Source organism: Sminthopsis crassicaudata, chromosome X (assembly GCF_048593235.1).
Source record: "Sminthopsis crassicaudata isolate SCR6 chromosome X, ASM4859323v1, whole genome shotgun sequence".
Classification (NCBI taxonomy): Eukaryota; Metazoa; Chordata; class Mammalia; order Dasyuromorphia; family Dasyuridae; genus Sminthopsis; species Sminthopsis crassicaudata.
In genome coordinates, this window is record NC_133623.1 from 26,666,305 (window position 1) to 26,688,450 (window position 22,146).

Here is a 22,146-nt window from a genome sequence, read left to right on the forward strand (position 1 = left end):
CCTAAGCAATGCACATCACCCTTTTTACCTCAGTTTCCTCTGTGAAACTAGCCAGAGAAGGAAATGGTAAATCACTCCAGTATCTTTGCCAAGAAAACCCCAAATGGGCTCACAGTCAGACTCAACTGAAAAATGGCCAAACGACAATGAGATTCAGATTGGGCAAAAAGCAAAAGAGACTATTATTTAAGAGACAGGGATTGGTCCGGGATAAGAGCATGTGAGGCAGCTGGGGGTCGCGCTGGCAGAGGCCTGGCCCAGTCTCCCAAGGTCACATTAGGGGGCAGTGACAAAGAAGGCGGACAGGGCTGGTGGGGCGCAGATTGAATCGATCAAATACAAAGCATGTTTCGGCTTACCGTGTGCCAAGCGTCATGCCAAATGCTTTCCGATCAAAGCAATGGAGGGTTGGGGAAGTTTGTGGGCAGATGAAAGCTGGGCTTGTGGGAGCTTTGAAAATGCACCTCCTCTTCAGATATACTTCCCCCTCCCTCCCTTGAGTCAGGCCTTCCAAGAATGGGGAACAAGGACAACTGGCTGTGGGAGGGAGAGACCTTTTAGATGAAGAGCTTTGTTGTTCAGAAGTCCGTCCAGGCAGTTTTAGAGGCAATCACCTCAAAGTCATAGGCAGCCTTTGAATCTTTCTCAAAGGATCATTTTCCTAGACAAAGCCCCGTGAGGCCAGCCCATGGGCAAGAGGACCCTGACTCACAGGCTCCCACCCCAGGACCTCGTACACCTTCGTAGGAGACGGTCTCTTTTGGCAAGGGAAAGGTGTCCTTAAGGCTGATCTCCATCCTTGTACCGAGCCCCCAACAGCCTAATCTCTCTGCTGGAGGAGATAGTGAAATGAATGGAGGAGCAGCTCTCCAGGGCCAGGAATTCTCACCCGCCTGGACGAGGGGCTCTTTTTGTTCTGAAATCTTACTTCTTTTCAATGAACAAAAATTGGTTTTCTCTCCCTCTCATTCCCTCCACTAGAAAAAAACCAAAGACAAAACCCTTGGAACAAACATTCGTGGTCAAGAAAAATAAATTCTCCCTGTGGCTGTGTCCCCAAGAGAGACATGTCACTGCTCAGCCGTCCCAATGTGGGGAGCAGGCTTCAGCACCCGTCAGAAGGGCTCTCGCCACAGGAGGCAGCGTCAGTCTAGGGTAGAAAAGCTGGCCTGTGACCCAAGCCTAGGACAAGTTAGAGGGGTTAAAGGATAAATCCAATCCAAGTACAACCTGACATTACCCTGGCCCTGGAGACTGGCATGGTGCCTGGCCCTGGGATTTCACTGGCATAGGGAACTCCCAGGTGAGGAAAAGTCCCTCTCCTCATGAAGGTCACTGCCTTCTCTACAACTCCTACTACTAAATAAAGCGGAGTGGGGGGTGTTAACCTGCAGACCATGCTCTGCCTCCCCCTCAGGGTTTATGGAGAGATTTCAAGGAGTCTGCATATTTCCCATATACTTAGGAAAAGATGACATCCTTTCTTTCACTACCTGAAATTTCACTTCTCCCTATTTGAAAATGTCATTTGGAGAGTAGATCCATAGACTTCAACAGACTGCCAAAGCAGTCCATGTCTCCAAAAATTGCTTTCGAACCCATCTCAGACTATCCTAGAGCACTAAAAGGCTGTGACCTACCCAAGGTGATACAGTTAGCACTTACAGAGAGATGACTTGACCGAAGCTTCCCTAGCTCCCAGGCCAGCTCTCACTCCATAACAAGAGAAACAGAAGAGCCAGTGGACATGCCGGTATTCTTGCGGAGTCCTGGCTTGTGAACAGACATCAGTACCAAAACGAATGTGACAGATCAGGGAAGGAGGCATCTGAAATCAGAAACCCTTACGTCCTATATAAATGTCAGCTCTCACTGGCCCAAGGAGACAGAATTAGGAACAAGGGGGTAGAAGTTAACAAGAGGCAACTCTAAGACCCAGTAAGAAGAAGGGTTGCCATTTTTCATCTCCCTGGTGTTGTCAAGCAAAGGAGTTGACCACCTGTAAGGGGGGTTTCTGCATAAGGCTAGGAGTGATCCCTTTTCACTCTAGAGTTTATAATTTCAGGGCAGCTAGGTGACACAGTAGATAGGTCCTCCTGACTTCAGGGCTGGTGCTCTGAGTTCAACTATGGTCTCAGACACTTAACTTCCTAGCTGTGTGACCCTGGGCAACTCACTGACCTCCAATTGCCTCAGCAAAAAAAAAAAAAAAAAAAAAAGTTTATAATTTCTCTCCTTACCCAAAATCTTAGTCTCTTGTTCTCATGCTCTCATGAGCATCAATGTAAAAGGTATCCCAACCTAAAGTCTTTAAGACTTTCTTAAAAAAACAAATCTTAAAATTCATTTTACATAGAAATATGGAAAAATAAAATATTCTTAGTTTTTTCAAGAAGACTTTACCTTCCATATGTTTTCATACAGAAATTACATACTTGACAAAATGTCCACATCCTATGTAGGAGAGGTTATAAAATTCATATTTGCTACGATTTACTCTCCAGAGTATAGATCTTGTTAAGGTTCAATCTGAACCAACAGAGAGCCAGGCTGGACCTTGGGGAGGAAATGGTAAGAAAATCAGGCTTTTCTCTGTTAAAAAAAATGGAGGTCAGTGCGGTTTGTCTCTTTCCCTCCACTCAGAAATGCCCCCATTAAAACTCAGTCCTCCCCTTTCCCCTCACAAAAAAATCTTCCTGTGTCTCTAGAGCAGTTCTTGATCCCAGAGAGGAGCAGAGGAAAAGTCTCCTTGTAACTTGCAAGAGGGCCAAAGTTGAGAGAATGTCAGTAATATGGCGGCATTCAATAAAACTGAAGTTGGGTGTGAAATTTACGAGACACTGCCCTCTAGTGGCAGGTGTAAAATCTAGCTACATTGCCCTCTGTTTTCAGTCGGTTCTGCAGCCAAATCCCTCTGCTCACTCAGGCATTTTTTCTCTGGTGTTCTTCCTCCTTGCTCCATTACTCTAGAACATGGATAACCAAGTTGTAGCTAACCTACTCTTAACATTTCTCAGTTGCCCTCATTAGGTAGAAGTAATTCCTGGGATCCACTCCCTAAATGGCAGCACTGCCTGTACTGATGTCCTAGAATGGAAAGAGGGCCGAATTTGAAGTCAAAAGACCCTAATTCAAATCCTATAGCTCTGCTATTTACTAAGTGTATGACCTTGGATAAGTCACCTAACTTCTCCAGGTCTCAGTTTCCTGGTATATAAAATGGGGGGGTTAGATCCAATGGCCTATATGGTCTATTTTAATCTCTTGATCTATAATCTTATCGTTTACCTGAAAAACCACAGACAAGAGGGATACCCTAGACCTGAAGAAGATAATATGTCCCAATTTAAAAAACAAAGAAACAAAGGCTTCAGATTGTACCTTAATGAGCCTGAACTTAGTTCCTGGAAAAATTCTATGGTTTTTTTTTTTACTATCTAGAAAAGGACAAGATCATTCTAAAGAGCCAGAGTAGCTTAATCAAGAAGAGGTCATGCTAGAAGAACCTTATTTCCTTTTTTTTTTTTTTTTTTTTTTGACAGGGTTATAAAAACTAGCAGTTTGGAGGATAATAAATGCCAGAGTTTCCCTAGATTTTAGCCAATTGTTTGATGAAGTTTCTTATACTATTCTTGCAGAAAAGATGTTGAGATGTAGACTAGGCAGGAATAGAAGCAGCACTCAGAATGAATTGAATGGCCCAGCCTGACTGGAGCCATTAACCATTTGGTATCATCTGGGTAGTAGGTTCTCCGCTGGGATGGATCTCTGCTTGTCTCTGTGCCATTCGCCATGATTATCAATGACCTGCATAAAGGCATGGGTCCATGGAACACTCATCCAATTTGCAGATACCATGAAGTAGGAAGAGATAGCTAGCTTCCACACTGGATGACAGAGTCAGCATCCAAAGGCATCTTGGGGCAGGCTGGAGCATCGGGCTGAATCGGAGTGGCCAGAATTCAAAAGAGCTAAAAGTAAACTCTTATACTGGGATTCAAAAAACTCCAAGTCCCAAGTACGGGTGGGGGTGGTTAGACAACAGTTGATCAGAAAACGAGCTGTGGCTTTCAATGGACGACTGCAATGTCAACAGGAGTCACCAATGTGCCAGAGAAATATGCTATGCTAATGTGATCTCAGGCTATAATGAGGGCAGAGAATAAGCCTTCTGCATCTGCACTCATTAGAAGGATTGGAATATATGGGTACCAAGAGTTCCAAACATTTAATCCCTACTCTGCGCTAAGCATAAAGAGCACAAACCAAAACAAAGGAATGCGTACTCTCAAGAAGTTTGGAAGGGGACAACACAAATAATGTCCTCAGGGACTATATAGAAAATAAAGTGACGCGATGGAATGTATTTGGGGAAGCAGGGATAAAAGCAAAGGCTTCGTGTAGAAGGTGCCAGATGCTTGAGCTGTCTTGAAGGAAGGGAAAAGTTTGGGGGAGCCAAGATGGTGCATTCTAGGCCTGGAAGATGGCCAATTCAAGGGCTCAGAGGTGGGAACTAGAGCGTCGTGTGTGAGGGACAGAGAGAAGGCTGAAGCACAAGCCACAAAAAAAGATGCAGGATGGGTTGGCAATGGTAGAACCAGGACCATCCTCGAAATAGCATATGATTGCTGGAAGCGCCCTTAAAAAATGGCCTTTGGAACAAGGGACACAGAATTTCAGATCAAGGGAAACCTTAGGGCTCATCTAGGCCAAGCCACGCTTTGTAGATGAGGAGAATAAGGAAAAGGGAAGTGATTTTCCCCAACTGCCGTAACCAGTTCGAGAATATAAAAATCCCACTCTCGGTCTCTGATCATAAATGTAAATAAGAATCAGAAAGACGCTTCATTGCCCCAGAGACCCAAAGGCCAGAGCAACTACATGCCCATGTGACCCTGGCCTAGACAGAACCAAATGAATGCTTCCTTGGCCCTTTTTCTTCAGGTTTATATTTCTGTCTTTCCCTGGAAGAACAGCAGTCTGGGAAGGATGGAGTGTATTTAAGTACTCATCCTCCATCCTTTATATAGCCAAAAAACCAAAGGACTCTCCAGGTGAGTGTCTCCTGCTGCTTTTCCTTCTCCCTTAAGTTCCTTGAGCACATGGCCCTTGGATCATTTGATGGCAAGTGGCTGCCTTCCTCTGAGCCTCCTGGGCCCAGAAGGCAGGCTCAAGAGTTGGAAGGGACCTGAAAGATCATCTAATCCAACCCCTTGAGATTATAGAGAAGAAAAAATTGAGGCAGGGACCAGCCCAAGGTCTCATATCTAATAAACGGCAGAGTTAGGAACTGATCCCGAATCAGTGTTATTTCTACTCTAATTTAGTATTCGGATAAATCACTGGCCCACTCTGGAAATCCTGACCCCTAGATGAGACTCCCCCCAGGAGACTGAGCTTTTCTGCCAAATCTGCCACCTCAGCCAGTAACATCAGGGTTTGCTCATCTTCTGAGGAAGGTCATTCCATGCTCCTGTAGCCTTCTGCCTCTGAGGTTCTCAAGGCCCCTCCCCCTCGCTTATCTTTCTGGGGCACTGCTGGCCTGGATGGGAACAGCACTCTTTCTCCCCTCTAACTTGAGCAATCCTTGGCTTTGTCCTCTGTAAAATGGTTGTTTTCAGGCATCTTGAAAGTCTCTTCCAGCTCTAAATCCCACGGCCCAACTTGGGAGCCTCAGGGATTCCCTGAAGAAACCACTTGTCACTTTGGAAAAACCACTGCCCAGTTCACATGCCCATTTAGTATAGAATCTGCTTTTGCCACCAAGCTTTAGAAGAAGGGAAGCAAAAGACGTGTCTCATAAATGCTAAAGCTTGAGCTTCCTCAGCTCTCATCATCTCATTCCGCTGCAGAAATGCACTAATGCTTAAAGTGCCCTAATAACCGGAGGCCTTGACTGTGTCAAACAGAAAATAATAAGGCCCAGATATTTTCCAAATTGCCAGGCTCCAGATAAATCCCATTAGTGATATGATATAGTGCCTGATGCTGAATGGCAGCCAGGAGCAGGTAGAGATCAGATAATGGCAGCAAATCAAACCCCGGTGCTTTACAACCCAGCAAGGGGCCTACCGACCCCTGGGTTGGGAGGCTCTATCTCTGGGACTGGGATGGAGACGGATGGCCCAGCCAAGCCCAGTTGCTCATTAGACACATGCTTAGAAGGCCAAGGAACTAGCGCGTGGGATACTGAGCTAGAAGGGACTTCAGAGGTCACCTAGGCAAAGACTCTTGCATTTCTATGGAAGAGGAAATTGAGGCTCCATGTGACTAGATTCCTTGCTCAGTCATAGCTGGGATGAGGAGTCAGGTATCAGGCTGCTTCATGTGGAGTCCCCCCATCCAGGCAGTTGGCTGTGTGACATTAGGCAAGTCACCTTCCTCTCCTCAATTCCCTCCTCTGAGCTCTCAATTTCTGATCCATGAACCTCCAAGTTCAATGTGTGTTTCACTGTGAGGGAGGTACACACACCCCCCTAGGTGGGTTCAGGTGGAGACTGAGTCCAGAGCCTTCTTGCTCTGGCCTCTGGCTATACGGGCTATGGCAAAGCTTCTTAAATGGCATGGAACGAGGGACAAAAATGACTCAAGGATGAACTGGGCCAATGTATTATATCTGTCTAAAGATAGGCCGTCCATTAGCCAAAATCAGCTTTGCTTAAGACCAGTGAGGTCCTGGGTCATTTGTCAGTAGACACCAATGTCAATGGAGTCCTTGAATGGGGTGGGGGACAGAGTAGAAAGAGGGTCAAAGGCCACCAGTGTTGAACGGGCAGGTCAGCTTCCACAAGGGCCTTTTACCGTGGGCTGGTCTTAGGCTGAGAAAGTCCATTCTCAGGTCTCTGACCTTAGCCCGGTCCTCAGAAAGCTAGGGATGAAGCCAGGTACCCCACTGTGTGTATCTGCCACAAAGCAGCTTCAGAGAGCTAAGAGCCCGTGGACATGTGGCCATCTCCTAGCTCCACAAACTGCCCGATGCCAGGGTGCGGGTCTGTCCTGCCCTAGCTGGCTCTGTTCTCCAGCCAAAGTGGAAGGGTTCACTAGGCTTCTTGTATCTCGGCCTTGTATCACAGGCCTACTCTCCTCAGAGTCCTAGCTGCCCCCAGGCCACTCACCAAGGAACAAACCCACTCTGGGAATGGGGACTAGACTCACGGGTCCCCTGTCTCCCAGGTGAAAGGTAGGCTCCCATATCCACTTTGGACGCTCAGTCAGGCTGTAAGTGTCTAGTAAGTGTCGGGCAAAATGCTAAGAATTGGGGATACAAAGAAAGGTGAAAGGCTGTCTCCACCCTGGAGGAGTTCATGATCTGGGAAGGAGGGAAGGAAATGAGCACTTATCAAGTGCCTGCTCCGTGGCGTGCACCAAGCCCTTGTGATATGGACACTGTACCTCCCCACAGAGGGCAAGCTGTGCCCATCTGGCCCCACTCTGGACGGCTAGCCTCACAACTGCATTCCACAGGGCAAGAATCACCCTCGCTCATCTGTACTTTACCGGGGGGGGGGGGGGGGGGGGAGAGAGCCGTGCGTGCACATCCGTGGGGTTCAGGGGGAGAGCTGTATTCAGTTAGTGCCCTGGACGAAGTCCCCAGAGCATTTCCATTCACATGTGATTTGTGTCTTTCCTCCATAACCATCCCATCCAAACAGTGTGGCCTGATCTGGACCAACCCACTCCATGAGCTGTGCATCTCACCTGTTTCCTTTTTCCACATTTTAGATTTTCCGGAAAGCTCATCATCGCTTACCATTGAAATGGAGACATAGCACTTTCCCCATCTCCTGCTTCTGTCCACTAGGTCAGTACTGGGAAAGAGCACTAGAGGAGGAGGAGGAGGAGGAGGAGAAGAAGGAAGTCCTCAGCCCAGTGAATCATGGTCCAAGTCATTTCTTGTGTCATTCGCATAATCATTCTCTAGGTCATTTCCACGAAGGGGATGCTTCAAAGGATTCTCACAGCCCCTCCATTCATACCACGCTTCTCATCTTGAACCAGTTCCAAATCATATGACAAACAGTATCTGGACTTAGAGGGAGGGAGCAGGGAGCTCCACAGCAGTACCACCCAAGAAGCCTTGGCAAAAGAGCTGCATTGCAAGGTTTAGTTGAGAAAAAGAATTCCCGGCTCTGTAGTAGTCTGTTTTACCTAGTGTATTCTAGCTATAAGCACAGTGGTTTTGCCCATTTTACAAATGGGAAAGTTGAGCTCAGAAAGGCACAGCTACCCAACAAGAAAGGCAACAAGGTCCAGGAGAAACTGGCTCGGAAGTCAGAGGCCCCGGATTCAAATACCACTTTTTAACCTGACCTTTCCCGGGGCCTCGGTTCCTTTCTCTGACATGTGCCGATTCAGAACCAGATGGACGTAGGGGTCTCTAGCTGCCCTTGATCCTGGATCCAGTTCGAGGTATCAGTTTTCCCACTGTGTGTTTCAAACCTCAACCTAGGACAGGGAGAGCCGCTACTTGAAATGATCAAGATTAAATATAAATTGTTCTCTTCTGGCTCCATTTTACTTACTACCATCCTACTTACTACCATCCTCCCCCCCCACTCACAGTCAAAGAACAGCCTCCCCTAGCCCCCTGAGCAAATACTGCAAACGTGTTAACTAGCGGCACACCACGCTGCACGTGGGATTCTCATTGGAAAGTAATTTGTTAGGGAAGAAGTAAACAGCTTTCTTCTCACAACACTCCCAAATAAAGAAACCTGGGTAATCCAACAGGAAAAGCGGGAGGGAACTCTAGTAACAGGTCTGCCAGGCAGTTCCGAGTAGCAGCTTTCTGATAAATGATAGGAACAGGATGCAGGAGCTAAAAGGAACATCAGAGCAGGGAGGCACCTGAGAACCAGCAATGCCAGAGCCAAGAGAGAACTTGGAACAGCAACAGCTCCGGTCGGAAGCAACCATAGAACAGACACTGTCCAAGATGAGGCAGCAGGGTCTTACAACAGATGTCACATCTGTGAGGACCCCTAGAATAGAGAATGCTGGGGCCAGATGGTGGCAGGGGAGAATACTGAAGCTAGAACAAGCTTTTGGAACTAGGAAAGCCCATTTGAACAAAGACTCTTAGAACCAAGAAGTCTTTTCTGGCTCTGACATTCTTAAGCTCTATCACACTAAAGGGGAACTTTCAAACAAGATTCAGAGAATTCAGAACAGAGGTTGTCACATGTGGGAAGTATGTCAAAACAGAAAACCTTGAGACGGAAAGGGATATTAGAATGGATGGTGTTAGACCTGGAAAGGACATCGGAACAGTGAATGTCAGGGATAAAAGAAAGTACTTAGAACAAAGAATTTCTGAGTTCAAAGGGCCCTTAGTACAGAGAATGTAGGCAGAACCTTAGGAAAAAGAATGGTTCTTCTGGCAGGGCCCTTAAAACATGGACTGTCACAAGCTAAGAACAAAGAATGTAGGAGCTGACTGATGCAAGAGCAGGTATGAGCCTTAGAACTGAGAATAAATATCAGAACTAGGAAAAATCTAGACTGTCAAACCTAGGAGGGACCTTACAATAGAGAATGGTGGATGTCAAGAGTTGGCAGGACTTTGAAACAGGGAATGGCAGATCTGGCAGCCATGACTGAATTGAGATCGTCAGAAATGAGATGGACCTCAGAAGAGAGATTGTCACAGCTGGAAGGAGCCTTAGTCATAAGCTGCCAGAAAGGAGAAGAACTTTAAGTTGGAGAATGTTGGAGCTAGCAAGGATCCCAGAACACAGGGGACACAGAACTTGAAGGGACCCAGTACAAAAGAATGGCCATAGAACATGGACTGCCACACCTGGTATGGAGCTTAGAACACTGACCATCGGAACCGAAAGGAAGCTTAGAACAGAGAATGCCAGAGCTCAGAAGGGGTTTAAATCAGAGAACATCCAGCCTGCATTCCCTGATAAGGGAAAAATGAGAGAATCGCGCAGGAGAGAACTTGGAATAGAGAATGTTAGAGCCTTAGTACAGAAAATGTCACAGCTGGGAGGGATCTTAGAACCAAGAGTATAAGAGTTGGGATTTGGAGAGAGGAAGGAGCACTTTGGAAATAACTGCCAGCTTTTATTAATACTATCACGCTAAAGGCTCTTACGCTTTGTTAGGGAAGAAGTAAGGGCCTACATTGAGGCCTACGACATGCTTCCCAGTAAAGACGAGATACCTACAAAAGAAATATACAGTAATTGGATTTATATAAGGATAGGTACTAACAACTAAGGAAACTGGGAAAGGCCTCTTCGCTTCTGCATGAGCCAAGGATTCAAGGGGGCAGAAGTGAGGAAGGAACACGTTTCAGACATGAAAGCCAGCCCGTGCAAAGTCCTGGAGGCAGGAAATGGAACTTTATAACTGGTTAGGTCACCAGAGTGGAGGAGTTTAGAATGGAAAATGGTACATTATTGGAGGGAACAGCATATGGCAGAATTAGGAAGGAACTTTAGAAGAGAAAAGGTCAAAACTGGGAGACCTTAGAACAGAGAAGCTTCTGGCTGAAAGGGATTTTTGAAAGGGCTGTTCAGACAAAGAATCTGAGATTGGGGACTCGGGGGGAACAGCTTAGAGCAGAAAATGTTGGAGCAGGGCTGGGCGTCAGAAATGAGAAAAGCTAAGCCAGAAGAGCTCTTAGATAAGAGAAAATCTGAGCAAAAAGAGATCATCAGAATAGAACTTAGCCCTAAATCAGAAAATGGCCTGTCATTGGAAACCAAAAACATCCCATGATCCTTCAGAGGTCAGGGGACCTAAGAATGGCACACTTATTAGTCAACCAGCATTTTATTAAGCAGCCGGGCACAAAGCTGGAGAGGGGTAAGGAACCTTAGAACACTGTCACTGTCAGAACTGAGAAGGATCTTATAAGAGATAATAGGGGAGCTGGACAGTGTCCTCTGATGGAAAACATGCATATTCAGAGGGGATGTGGAACCTCAGAGGATGGCAGCACTGGGAACAACCTTTGAGGAGGGACTGGGAAATGTTAAGAGCCGGGAGGGACCAATGTGACAAGGGATGTCACATTGAGACCAAAACTTTGGAATGTGGACTTTTCCCACGAAGAGGCAGCTAAGGTCAGAGGAGAGGCTTTACGATAGATCATTTCTAAGCTTCAAATAGCCTTACTACAGAGAAGACTTAGTGCCAGAAGGTACTCTGGAAGAGGATAGAAGGGACCTAGAACACAGACCACCGGAGCTTAAAAGAGTCAAGGCTGTCCAATAAGAGAACGCTAGAGGATCAAGAGCAGCAGCAGCAGGAAGGAATGGAGAACAGAGGCTGTACCATCTGGGAGGGACCTTAGACTTTGAACCATCATAGCTTGGAGGTGCATAAAAACACTAAGAGTGAGGAGACCTCAGAACAGGGAACGTCGAACTTAATGGGACCTTGAATCAGAGGGTGACACGCAGAAGGATTCTTAGAGCAGACAATATCACATCTTGGATAACAGGGAATGACATACCTTGAAGGGAACCTTGTTGTTGTGCTTGTCGTGCCCAGCTCTTCAGGACCCATTTGGAGTTTTCTTGGCAAAGAAACTGGGAGGGGCTGGCTGTTTTCTTTTACAGCTACCTTTACAGATGAGGAAATTGAAGCATCTTGGGGATGAAGTGACTTGCCCAGGGTCCCAGAGCTTAAGGTCACACTTGGTCTCAGGTCTTCAGGACTCTAGGCCCAGCTCCTTCTCCACTGCACCACCTGCTGCCCTCAAAGCGAAACTAAATGCTGAATATCTCAAAGCTGGAAGGGGCCTTTAGAACTGTGTGAAAACCAAGAAAATGACAGGGCTGACCACTCAAGGCTGATCCTACATCCCAGAATGCCAGGCCTGCTGAAACCCTGGCTGGCATTAGAAAAGAGAAAACCCAAACCAATAAGGATCATTGTGGACTGTGGACTTCTGGGAGCTTAGAGGAGAGCTTTAGAAGAGAGAACAGCAGAGCTGGAAAGGCCCTAAAAAGCATGGTGGAGCTGAGTAGAACCTTCAAGGAAATCAAAGCTAGAACAGATTAGCTAGAGCCCATCACATTTGGCCATTACTTTAGAACAGGGAACGGCAAAGCCAGGAGAGGTCCCAGATCAGAGGATGTCGCATCCACAAGTGAATGGGGGGGGGTGGGGGGGAGGAACAGTGGAATATCACACGGTATATTGCTGCATGGCTGGGCCACGGGAAAGCTAAAAGCTCAACTTTTTACAAGGTACCTTGGAACAGAGTCTGTTAGACTTGGGAGGGACCTTTAAAGAGGGAGTGGCAGAGTTGGGAGAGTAAAGGTGAAAACTGGGCCCATCCATTAAACAGAGGATTGGACCCAGGCACTACCTTAGAATGTGCAATATCAGCTCTCAGAGGGAGCTGGATCTAATGGAAACCGAAGAATACAGAATGTCACCTAAAACAATAATGATCAGGGGTGCCCTGTACCAGAGAATGAGACGGGTGGCTCAGTGGATACAGCACTGGACCTGCTGACAGAAAGACTCTAGAACAAGGCTAGCCTCAGTCCCTTGGCAGCCATATGATCTTGGCCAAATTACTTAATGTTTGCCTTAAGGAAACGGCAAACCACTTCACTGTTTGTCAAGAAAACCCCATGGACAGCACCAGTGGCTGTGGTCCGTGGGGTCACAGAGTCAGACACTAGTGAACAATACCAGAGGGTATAGGAGGCAGGAGAGACTACGTGGGCCTTTAGAATAGAGGCTAGAATGTCACATCTCGAGCAGACTTTCCATAAGGTTGTTCAAAGTAGGCCCAGAGGACAACCACTCTTGGAAGGGCCGGCAAATGTGGGCGTGACCTTGAGTAGTGATGGCAGAGCTGGAAGGGACTTGCCCTAGAATCCCACTTTGCCATGAGGAAATTAAAGCTTGTCAAAGTGACCCGATTTCCCCACCCCAGCCCCTCAACTTCAGCCCTTGTTTGCTCATCCAAACCTGTCTGGTTTTTCTTCTCAGGCCCCCATCACCTCTCCTTTCTCTGAGGCTGGCAGAATTTGAGATCTGGAGATGCCCAGTGTTCCAGACAACACCACGGTGGAGTATGATTGGATCAAAACCCTCACAATGTGGAAATGTCCCTTCCCATGCTTGATGTACCGATTTTTCAGGGCTTTCCAAGTCCTCTTTTCATGTAGTGACTCCACTTGGCAGGTTGGTGGCCATAGATCCAGGCCAATCCTCCCTCGCCTCTCTTTCCCCTTTATTCCCATTTTCCCGCCCCCAGTCAGTGAGGGTCTTAATGTAATACTGGGCTTCTTTCCATTAGCTCTGGCATGCCCACTGGGCTGCAGATGCTTTCCTCCTCAGAGCCCCCCACCCTTGACCTGGGAAGCCCAGGAAGCCCCTGCATTGTGGTGTGTGAGGGGCATTTGAGTATGTGTGCTGCATGCGCCTCTGTGTGTGTGTGTATGTGCATTTATACATATGCAAAAGTACATGTGTGGGTGCAGGCTGTGTACATAAACTGGCATTAGGGTGAATGGCTGATCACTGGGAGAACCAAGATTAAGAACCAAGGCTGGAGCTTTCCCTGGAGCTTCTGTGGAGACACAAGCTTCCCCGTACCCCCATCCCCATCCCAAAATGGCAGAGCTCTTGAGTACAATCCTCAGACCAAGCAGAACCTTCCAATTTCTGAGATCTCCACATGCTGAGAATACCTAGAGAAGTGAAGCACTATGGGAAGCCCTTGCCATATTTTCCCTCCTTGGCCCCAGGCTCTCTGTGTGAATCAGGCCCACAAGTCTAGCCGCAGCTCGGATCTTCCCCCTCAAAGATGCAGTACTTTCACCATATCCTACCACAGGCCCAAGAGATAGGATAACATTATATCCCAACTACAAAGAGTCATCAGCATCATCTTGTCCACACACACTTAGCCCCACCTTCCATCAAAGCAAAGGAAACTGAGGCCTTGAAAAGAGAACTGATTGGCCATCCCAAGTTACACAGCAGATGAAGGATTTAAACCCAGGGTCCTGGACTCCCAGTCTAGTATGCTTTCCTCTCCACCTTATTGGTATGGGAACAAATAGATAAAGGCATTTCAGATTCAGGGCAAGTGTCAGATGCTCAACACTCCCCCCAACACTTTTCCACCTCCCATGTTTCACTTTCTCTACCACATTTCCATCCCCCAAAATGTTTCCCTGTGTGCATTTGCACACATACATATACATGCACCCCATGTTCTTAAACTTCACAAAAAGGCTTAATGAGAACTGAGAAACAATTGATTTGAACTGGGGGCCATGGGTTTTTGGGGACCATTTTTTCCACCTTAACCCTATCCTTTTCCTAAGAAACAAGTTTCAGGGTAACCATTAACCCTAGAGCTCCCACCACAACAAAGTTTTGTGTTACTCACCCAGGTTAGCATATAGACATTGATAAACTGAGCAGTATCACGCCAGGCCTTTGACCTTCTCAAAGCTTAACTGGGAGCTCGGCCATTAGGATGGCTCCTGAAGTTTCCATTCATTGCCCTTTTTCCTTATAATCACCGTCTCCCCTGTCCTCAATACAGTATGTGGACGCTGAAGCCATTTAGCCTATCCTAATACCTTGGAGTACTGATTCATTCAGCTTCCCTGGCAAGCCTCTTGTCCCCAGCTGCTGAGAAGAGAGAAGGCCAAGGTCTTTTATCCCAGCCTTTGAGGCCCCTGTGCTTATTGGATGGAGCTCCTAGAACTGGGCTTTCAGCAAAGCTTGCAGCTGCTGGGCCAAGTCCAGGGAAGCCGAAGCCCCACGGAAGAGGAGATGGGCGGTTTTCAGCCCAGCCAGAACCCTGTGGGCCAAGGCAGCTTCGGGAGCAAAGCTGGACTGTTCTGGCTGTACTGTCACAAGTTTGATTCTTGATCCTTCTGAAATCCTGAAGCCAAATGATAGCTGCTATGTCACCCTCCAGGAAGAAAGAGAAAACCCCACTCTTACCTGGGCCAATCCCCCCGCCTTCCCTCTCCTAGATTGGAAGAGGATGAAGGTCTCCTCATCTAGCCTCCCTTACCTTAAAGGCATGGAAACCAAGAGACCCTGAGTGTGAGGTCATGCAGGGAGGCAGCTGAGCTGGGAATTAAACCTGGCTATTCCTTTCTGCCCCGCCATGCTGCCTTTTCTGCCAGTAGTTCTGATAAAACAATTCCAGGCTAGTCAACGTCTCCCACGCCTGGCATCTATTAGTATTCCCCTCCCAGAAATCAAGGGATCCTAGGAGAACAAAAGTAGCGTCAGGCCCTCCCAAGTTTTGACTGGAGGGCTTGGGAAGCCAAATAAGGCACGGTTTGGCATCTTGGTTCTACGGGCATCTGACAGTCATACCTTGGCTTTTCTAGAGGTCACCTCAGAGTTGACTGCCGCACCAAACCAGAAGCCCTACTGAGAAAGAGATTGGTGTGTTTGCTTAGAATCCTCAATTGTATAGACAAGTTTAGAACTGGAAGGCAGCTTACCGATCATTTGATCTGATGGTTCTTGACCTGGGCTCCACAAACTTGTTTTTTGACTATGTTGATGATCGCATTTCTGTACAATTGTGATCCTACATGTCTTCTTTTACTTGTCTAAGACGATGGCTTTGAGAAGGGCTCCGTGGGCTTCACCAGATTGTCAGAGAGGCCTGTAGCGTGCCCAAGGTGAAGAACGCCAAGCCTGGTCCAAGCCCACAGCAACAGGCCTGTCTCTCTTATGGACTCTGTGCCACTTGGTGCTCCGGCCATTTGCTCTCCCCTTTCCCATTTGTGAAACCTAGCCTAAAGCTGAAAGGTGCTAGTCCTTACTTGTCCTCATCTCAGTCAGTCCAATACAGGACTAAAAATGAGAAGGCAGACCCCCTCCCCCCCAGTATTCCTAAATATCCTGTGATCTCAAGAGCCCTGAATGCCTTTCTCCTTTATGGGGCAACAAGATGGAGATGACTTTCTCAGGTTTTTTAGCTAGAGAAATGAAGGCTCAGAGAAGTTAGGTGTTGTCTACTTAGGTGAGGCTGGCTCATTCAGAAATGCTGTGGGATCAGATGCATTGAGGGACTCCATGCCTCCTTTTTGATGAAAGGGCCCCCAACATTCTCTACTGGTGACTATCAGCCCCTCTGCATTCCTGAACCTCGACTTCTGAGGGTGGCTCAAAGTGGAAAGTGCCGGAGGCTTGGGAACCAAAGGCCCGAGGTCCATGGCTCAGCTCTACCATTTCCCGGCTCTGTGACCGGACCCCGAGTCACACTTCCCTCGTTTGTAAAATGAGGTTGGGCTAGATGAGCTCGGAGGGCATACTCAACACTAGATCCTAGGACCCAGGATCTCACATGGTGTGACATTGATATCACTGGGCCAGGAATCCTCCATCAGGCAGAAAGCATCCCATACAAGATGATTGGAAACTTCTGGGAGATGGCTTGCTTTGGCAATTCACAAGCTCCATATAACTGGTGGGAAAGAGAAAAGAGCATTTTGAATGTGAAGGGACATTAGAGATCACCTGGCCCAATCGTGTCAGTTAACAAACGAGGAAACAGGCCTAGAGTACAAGAAAGTGGCAGAGCTGGGACTTCAATCCAGGTTTTCTGCCCCCAAATCCAGGGCTCTTACCACTATGCCTCACTTAGCTTTGGAGGTGCAGTCCATTTGCATTTCTTTCACCATAGCCAAAATGTACAGCATCAGATAGTAGCCTTTTGCATGAGAACAAAGCGTAATGTACCAAGGAACCGGCCCTTCCAAAAAGCACATAGCTGATAACCATTCGCTTCCCAGAGAAAGCTAAGGCCGACTCCTGTACCATGCTACAAGTGAGAGGCTAGAAAGTCACCGGGCCATCCTCATGAGCATTAGAAAGGGATGATGAAAGGAACAACCAAGAAATGGGCTTTCTGTAGCAGATGTGGAACAAGAGGAAATGTGACAGTTGGGAAATGACCCTCCCATAAGTTAACCAAGCTAAGGACCCACAGGCCAGGGCAAAAACTTCTGTTCTCTGTAATATGTTCACTGGACTAGAGAGAATTGGCCCCGTGAGCAAGAAAACCAAGTCACCGTTTGTTCACTCAGCAATTAAGGTCAGGTTGCAGATTTGCTACTGATGCTCCCCCCCCCCCCCCGCCCCGTTTCTTGGTTTCATCTGTGCCAATGTGACTGTATGTGGTGCTCTGACTAGCTATTGAACATTGATTACAAAAGACTGCCAAGCTGTGCTTTCCCATGTTAATCTATTACATGTGTGTGCATGGGTTTCTTATTTCTTATAGCCAATCCTATTGTCTCCTTAAAAAAGCAAAAGTCTTAGTCCATGTTCTGTCTGTTTCCACACACCCCATTAGATGGGATGGAATCCAGTGTGGGGTTCATGCGCTTCCTGGGACCTGTCGTACTGATTCCACTTAGAGAATGCTATTCTGTCAGAGCAAAAAGGGACCTTCGAGGTCACTAATACCAACTCCCCTGTCTTACAGACTCAGAGAGTGTCAGCAGAGAGAGGCTGCTGGGCAGCACAGGGCAGAGAATGTAGGCCTTGGGAATTGGGAAGACCAGAGATTGAAAATCTGCCTCAAATTTTTACCAGCTGTATGATCTTGGACAAGCCACATAACTTCAATCTGCCTCACTTGTCTCGTCTGTGAAAGAGGGATAGTAATAGCAGCTATCTCCCAAAGTGGTTGTAAGAATCAAATGAAAAACCTATGTACAGTGTTTTGTAAAGCTTAAAGCACCATAGAAATGCTAGCTGTTAATTATTATTGCCCTCTCTCATACAACCAGAAACCTCCATGCTACCCTCTAAAACCCCCCAAACGCCAGTAGTTTTTCTCCCTGCTTTCAGAATTAACAAAGCTTAGAATCAGTTTCAATTCAGGCCCTTATCTGAACTGAGGCTATTTCAAAGTCCAGGACAGGCAAATTTAAATGGAAAAGTTTATTTCTACCCATCTGGCCAGAGAGGTGGTGTACATTCACAATCTGTAGGCTGGCACCCAATTAGCTGCCCACAAAGCCCAGGTACTGACTGGGTGACCCTTGGACTCTCGGTGGACTTGTGTTGGTGGGGATATTCCTCATCTGGGACTTTCCTAAATCAGGGAGGGCAGTCATAGACCCACACTCATATGGCTGGGAAAACATTATGTATTCCTCTTCTTGCATTTTACAAACACCAGAATGATTTTTAAAATCCATGTGGATTGGTTCCCGCCCTCCCAATTCAAGAAGTTAAAGCTACAGTTTGTTAAGAACATATGTATTTCTATAGCTACATGGCCCAGGGAAATGACTTCAGTTCTCTGCTTCTGGGCCTGGTCATTTTAAAAAGAGAATCACCTGGAGTGTGTGCCATTGCTCTTCAACCCAACTGTTTCTCCCCAAGTTGTCCCTTCTTAGGGATTCTTGGACCTTTCTACTTTTTACCTGCCTAAAGTATCGGGGTAAAGTTAACTTTGCCTACAATAATTGGACCTCGCGTTTTAGAAGGTGCTGATAATAGGTAACTATTGCACTGAAATAACCCTTTAAGATTTGCAAAATGCTTCACAAACATTCTCTCATTTGATCCTCAACCCTGGGAGAGGCAGGTGCTATTATTATGAGGAAACTGAGGCAGACAGAGAATAAATGACTTCCCCGGTTCACACAGCCAGTAACTATCTGGGGCTGGACACAAACCCAGGTTTTCCTATTCCCCCTATCCAGTACTGTGAATGTGATGCTGCACCTCGCTGCAGCTGATACTGCAGCATTCTCATTAGCTAGACTGAAGATGGATCCTGGCTATTCTTTCTGGTGCCAGCTAACACAGCTCTCACTATACTAAACCTTCCACATAACTAATAATCACTGCCATCAGCTATGCCATCTCTGTAGTCAGTGGCAGCATGGCAAAAGCTGGAGAGAAATGAGGGCGATACCTCTCAAATTTGTCTTCACTGTGTCCCTGCATCATCCAATCAAATGCTTATCTGCCCCTGTGTACATTAGCCCTGCACTCAGAATTTCCAAGGTGTATTACTATAAGTAGAGCATGTTATCCAAGTTACTCTTTTCAGAACACCTCGTTTACCATTTGGTCGAGTATGGGCATGGACACCGCTAAGGCCAAACGGACTTCTGAGTGTTGTGTACTCCATGTTACCCCCCCACACCCGATCTTCACAACCAGGGGACCAGGTAGCGCTTCTCCTGAAAGCAAAAGCAGCCAAAATGACAGCTGTTGGAGTGGTTACTTCATGTTAGTGATGTTGACACTGGTTTTTAAATATTTTTCAAAAATGGATTCTTGTGAAAACTTTTCTGCATACAGCATTATGTTGTTTAATTGTCAAGCCCTTCCCATCTATTGGTCATTGGATGCTCCGTGCATAAAGTTTTAATAGTACCAATACTAAGTTCGTAAGTTTCAGTACTGTATGTACAATATTTCGGTGTCATTTTCTATTGTGTTTGGATTTGTTTCTTCTGTAGGAAATGTACGGAGTTTATATACTCTTGGGCAGTTCACTGCATTAAAAATAATATGGTTTTGACTAAATTGCTCAGTTTTTTTTGAGTTCAAGCGAGATGGGATCTCAGAGGCCATGTAGGAGAGCCCTATATTAAAAAAAGGGGTGGCCCACATGGCTCCTGGGTGGCGGGAGGTCTTTGAGCAAGCTCTTAAACTGTGGCCAAGTTACTAGAGCAGAAGGTGCTGGAGGCTGAAGTCAGGCCCTAGTCCAGACCCCTCTTCCTCTGCTAGGATAATGCCAACCTGCACAATTCTCCCAATATATAACAACCATAGCGAGGGTGGAGAGAGAGGCATGGAGAAACTGCCTCCTGGGGCTTTCCATGTGATAACCAAGTGGAGACTATTCCAGTAACAGAAGGAATCTTGGGAACCATCTAGTCCCAGAAGGAAACAAGTCCAGGAAGACGAGCTTCAATTTAGTTGACACTAAGTGTCCACTCTGCCCAGGCATCAGAGCAGTGGACTCCAAATGGAGAACAAAGGAATGGCTTGAATCCCACATACTTCCAATGACAACTAGTTTGTCTGCAATAGTCACATCAGCCCCTTAACCAATTATAGCTCCTGCCCCACTCTCACCTGCCAACATCCCCCCACATCCCTTATCTTCCAGATCCCCTCATTACTGCAGGCACTCTAAAGGGTCCCTACCCCCAAAACCCTCCACCTTCAGGTCTAGATGGCTTCCCATTTGCATCACAAATCTCATTACATCATCCTCCAAGCCCCAAAATCTACACCTCTGGCCCATTTATCTCTTTTTTGGAGACCACCATCATCCCACTCTCCCAATACCTCTTTGTGCTTGACACCCCTCCCCCCGTCAGCTGGAACAGTTCCCACCAAAGTTACCAAATCCAGTGGTGTCTTTTTACTCTTCGTTTTTCGTGACCTCTATAAAGTTGATGACTTTCTCTTTCTGGACACTCACTCTCTCCTGTCTGGGTTGATGAAGACAATGGAAATGTGTCACCTTCAAAAACTCACCTGACACACTTAAAAAGCTTTGACTTTTCTAACCTGTTTAAAAATCTTCCAAATGAAGAATTTCACTGCGTTTTAGATCCATTTATTATTAATACCAAATGTTCTAAATTATGTAATTATATAAATAAGACATAATTATAGAAATTAAACTACAATCCTTTTCAATTAGTTTATAATTCACAGACATAAACAAAGATAGAAAGAAATTTGCTAGCTGAACTCCAAGAGAAACCTGTGTGTAATTGGTGGATGGGACTGAAAAATGAATAAGACAATTTAGTAGGCACAGCTCACGATGCACTTCACCTAATGGGATCCATGTTTCTTTCTGGGTTTTAACTTTCACTATGACAGTCACTCAAATCAAATTTTGAAATAAAGTGAACTTAGGACCAGATCTTCAAATCCCTATATCACAGCAATAAGTCAAGATTCCCCACACACACAAAAAAAAAAAAAAAGAAAGAAAAGAAAAAGAAAGAAAGAAAGAAAGAAAGAAAAGAAATGGAGCATATTCAATCTCATTGCTCTCACCAAAAATATCATCATTAATATTTTTAGTGAGAAAAAAGATTTTCTGCACCATTCATGAAGAGTTGCAAAATATCATTTCATCTTTATCTCATTCTTTTCAAATTTCTGCTTTCTGGGTAAGATTTATAATGTACATAATTACTAGTATAGGAGCACAGACATGCAATTTATAAGGGAGTAAATAATTCACATATGGGATGGGGGTGGATGCTAAAAATTCTTTTTTACTGATAGGTGTGCATGATCACAAAAGTTTGGCAACAACAGTCCCACAGCTACCAAGGCCTACCTGGGGTCAGAGGAGAATGGGGTGATGCCTGGTACCAAAATGACAAGCTGTCATCTGCTTGCAATACATTTTCATATCTGTGTGAAGAGGGATGACGCTAACACTCTGAGAATTCATTTTTACCAATAAGATAAGAAGAGCAAAAAGCTTAAAGCTGCACTGGCCTCGCTATGTAATCCCTGCGGCTCCCAAATTCCCTGAAGCAGGCCAGAATGAACCAGGTCCTGAATGGGTCAAAAACATAAATGACAGTCAGCTAGAACTGACAAGTTATGCTCCGTTAGGTACATCCTGTGAGGTGTGCACAGTTGGCAGCCTCATTTTCCAGATGAACAAACTAAGGTACACAGATTAAAAGGTGATAACAGCGTAGGAGAGCAGAGCTTTGCCATGGGCCTTCCAATTTCCAATCTCATGTTCTTTCCCCACATCCCTACAGAAAAACTGCAGTATAGATTCTGCCAGCAGAGGCATCACAAATCAAGGCACTGCTACCTTTCTGTCAAAGACACAATAGGAGAAGCAATGAATTTAGAGTAAAGAAGCTGAGTTCAAATACAGGTTCTGATGCTCTCTAGCTACGTGACTATGACCAAGTTCCTTCTCCTTTCTGAACCATTTATAAAATGAAAGGAACAAAACAGAAGGTGAGCACTCATACTATACACTGGCTCTCGAGCCCCCCCTGCTCCCAATGCCCATCAACCATCGCTGACATTTTTCTCAGCAGCTCAGCGCTGGTGGAGATTGTCTTCTACTTCGAAAAAGCAGCAGCAGGTCACACCTCGGCCTGTGTTCCCACAAATTCCTGATGAGTCAAGCAATCAGCCAACTAACACTGA

The 22,146-nt window shown here is 46.3% G+C and overlaps 1 protein-coding gene across 4 annotated transcripts in view; it reads left to right on the forward strand.

Moving 5' to 3' along the window:
* The window catches only part of ZDHHC15 (zDHHC palmitoyltransferase 15), a 92,324-nt gene extending 72,806 nt beyond the window's left edge, over nt 1-19,518 (forward strand). The window contains exons 11-12 of one of the 4 annotated variants that reach the window (XM_074277267.1): nt 7,723-7,801; nt 12,967-19,518. In XM_074277267.1, the coding sequence (XP_074133368.1) occupies nt 7,723-7,769 (47 nt within the window). In that variant the 3' untranslated portion in view covers nt 7,770-7,801; nt 12,967-19,518. Of the gene's footprint in view, nt 1-7,722; nt 8,502-12,966 lie in introns of those variants that run through there. The other 3 variants (XM_074277268.1, XM_074277266.1, XM_074277269.1) reach the window with 3 other exon arrangements.
* Nucleotides 19,519-22,146: the final 2,628 nt, after the last annotated feature.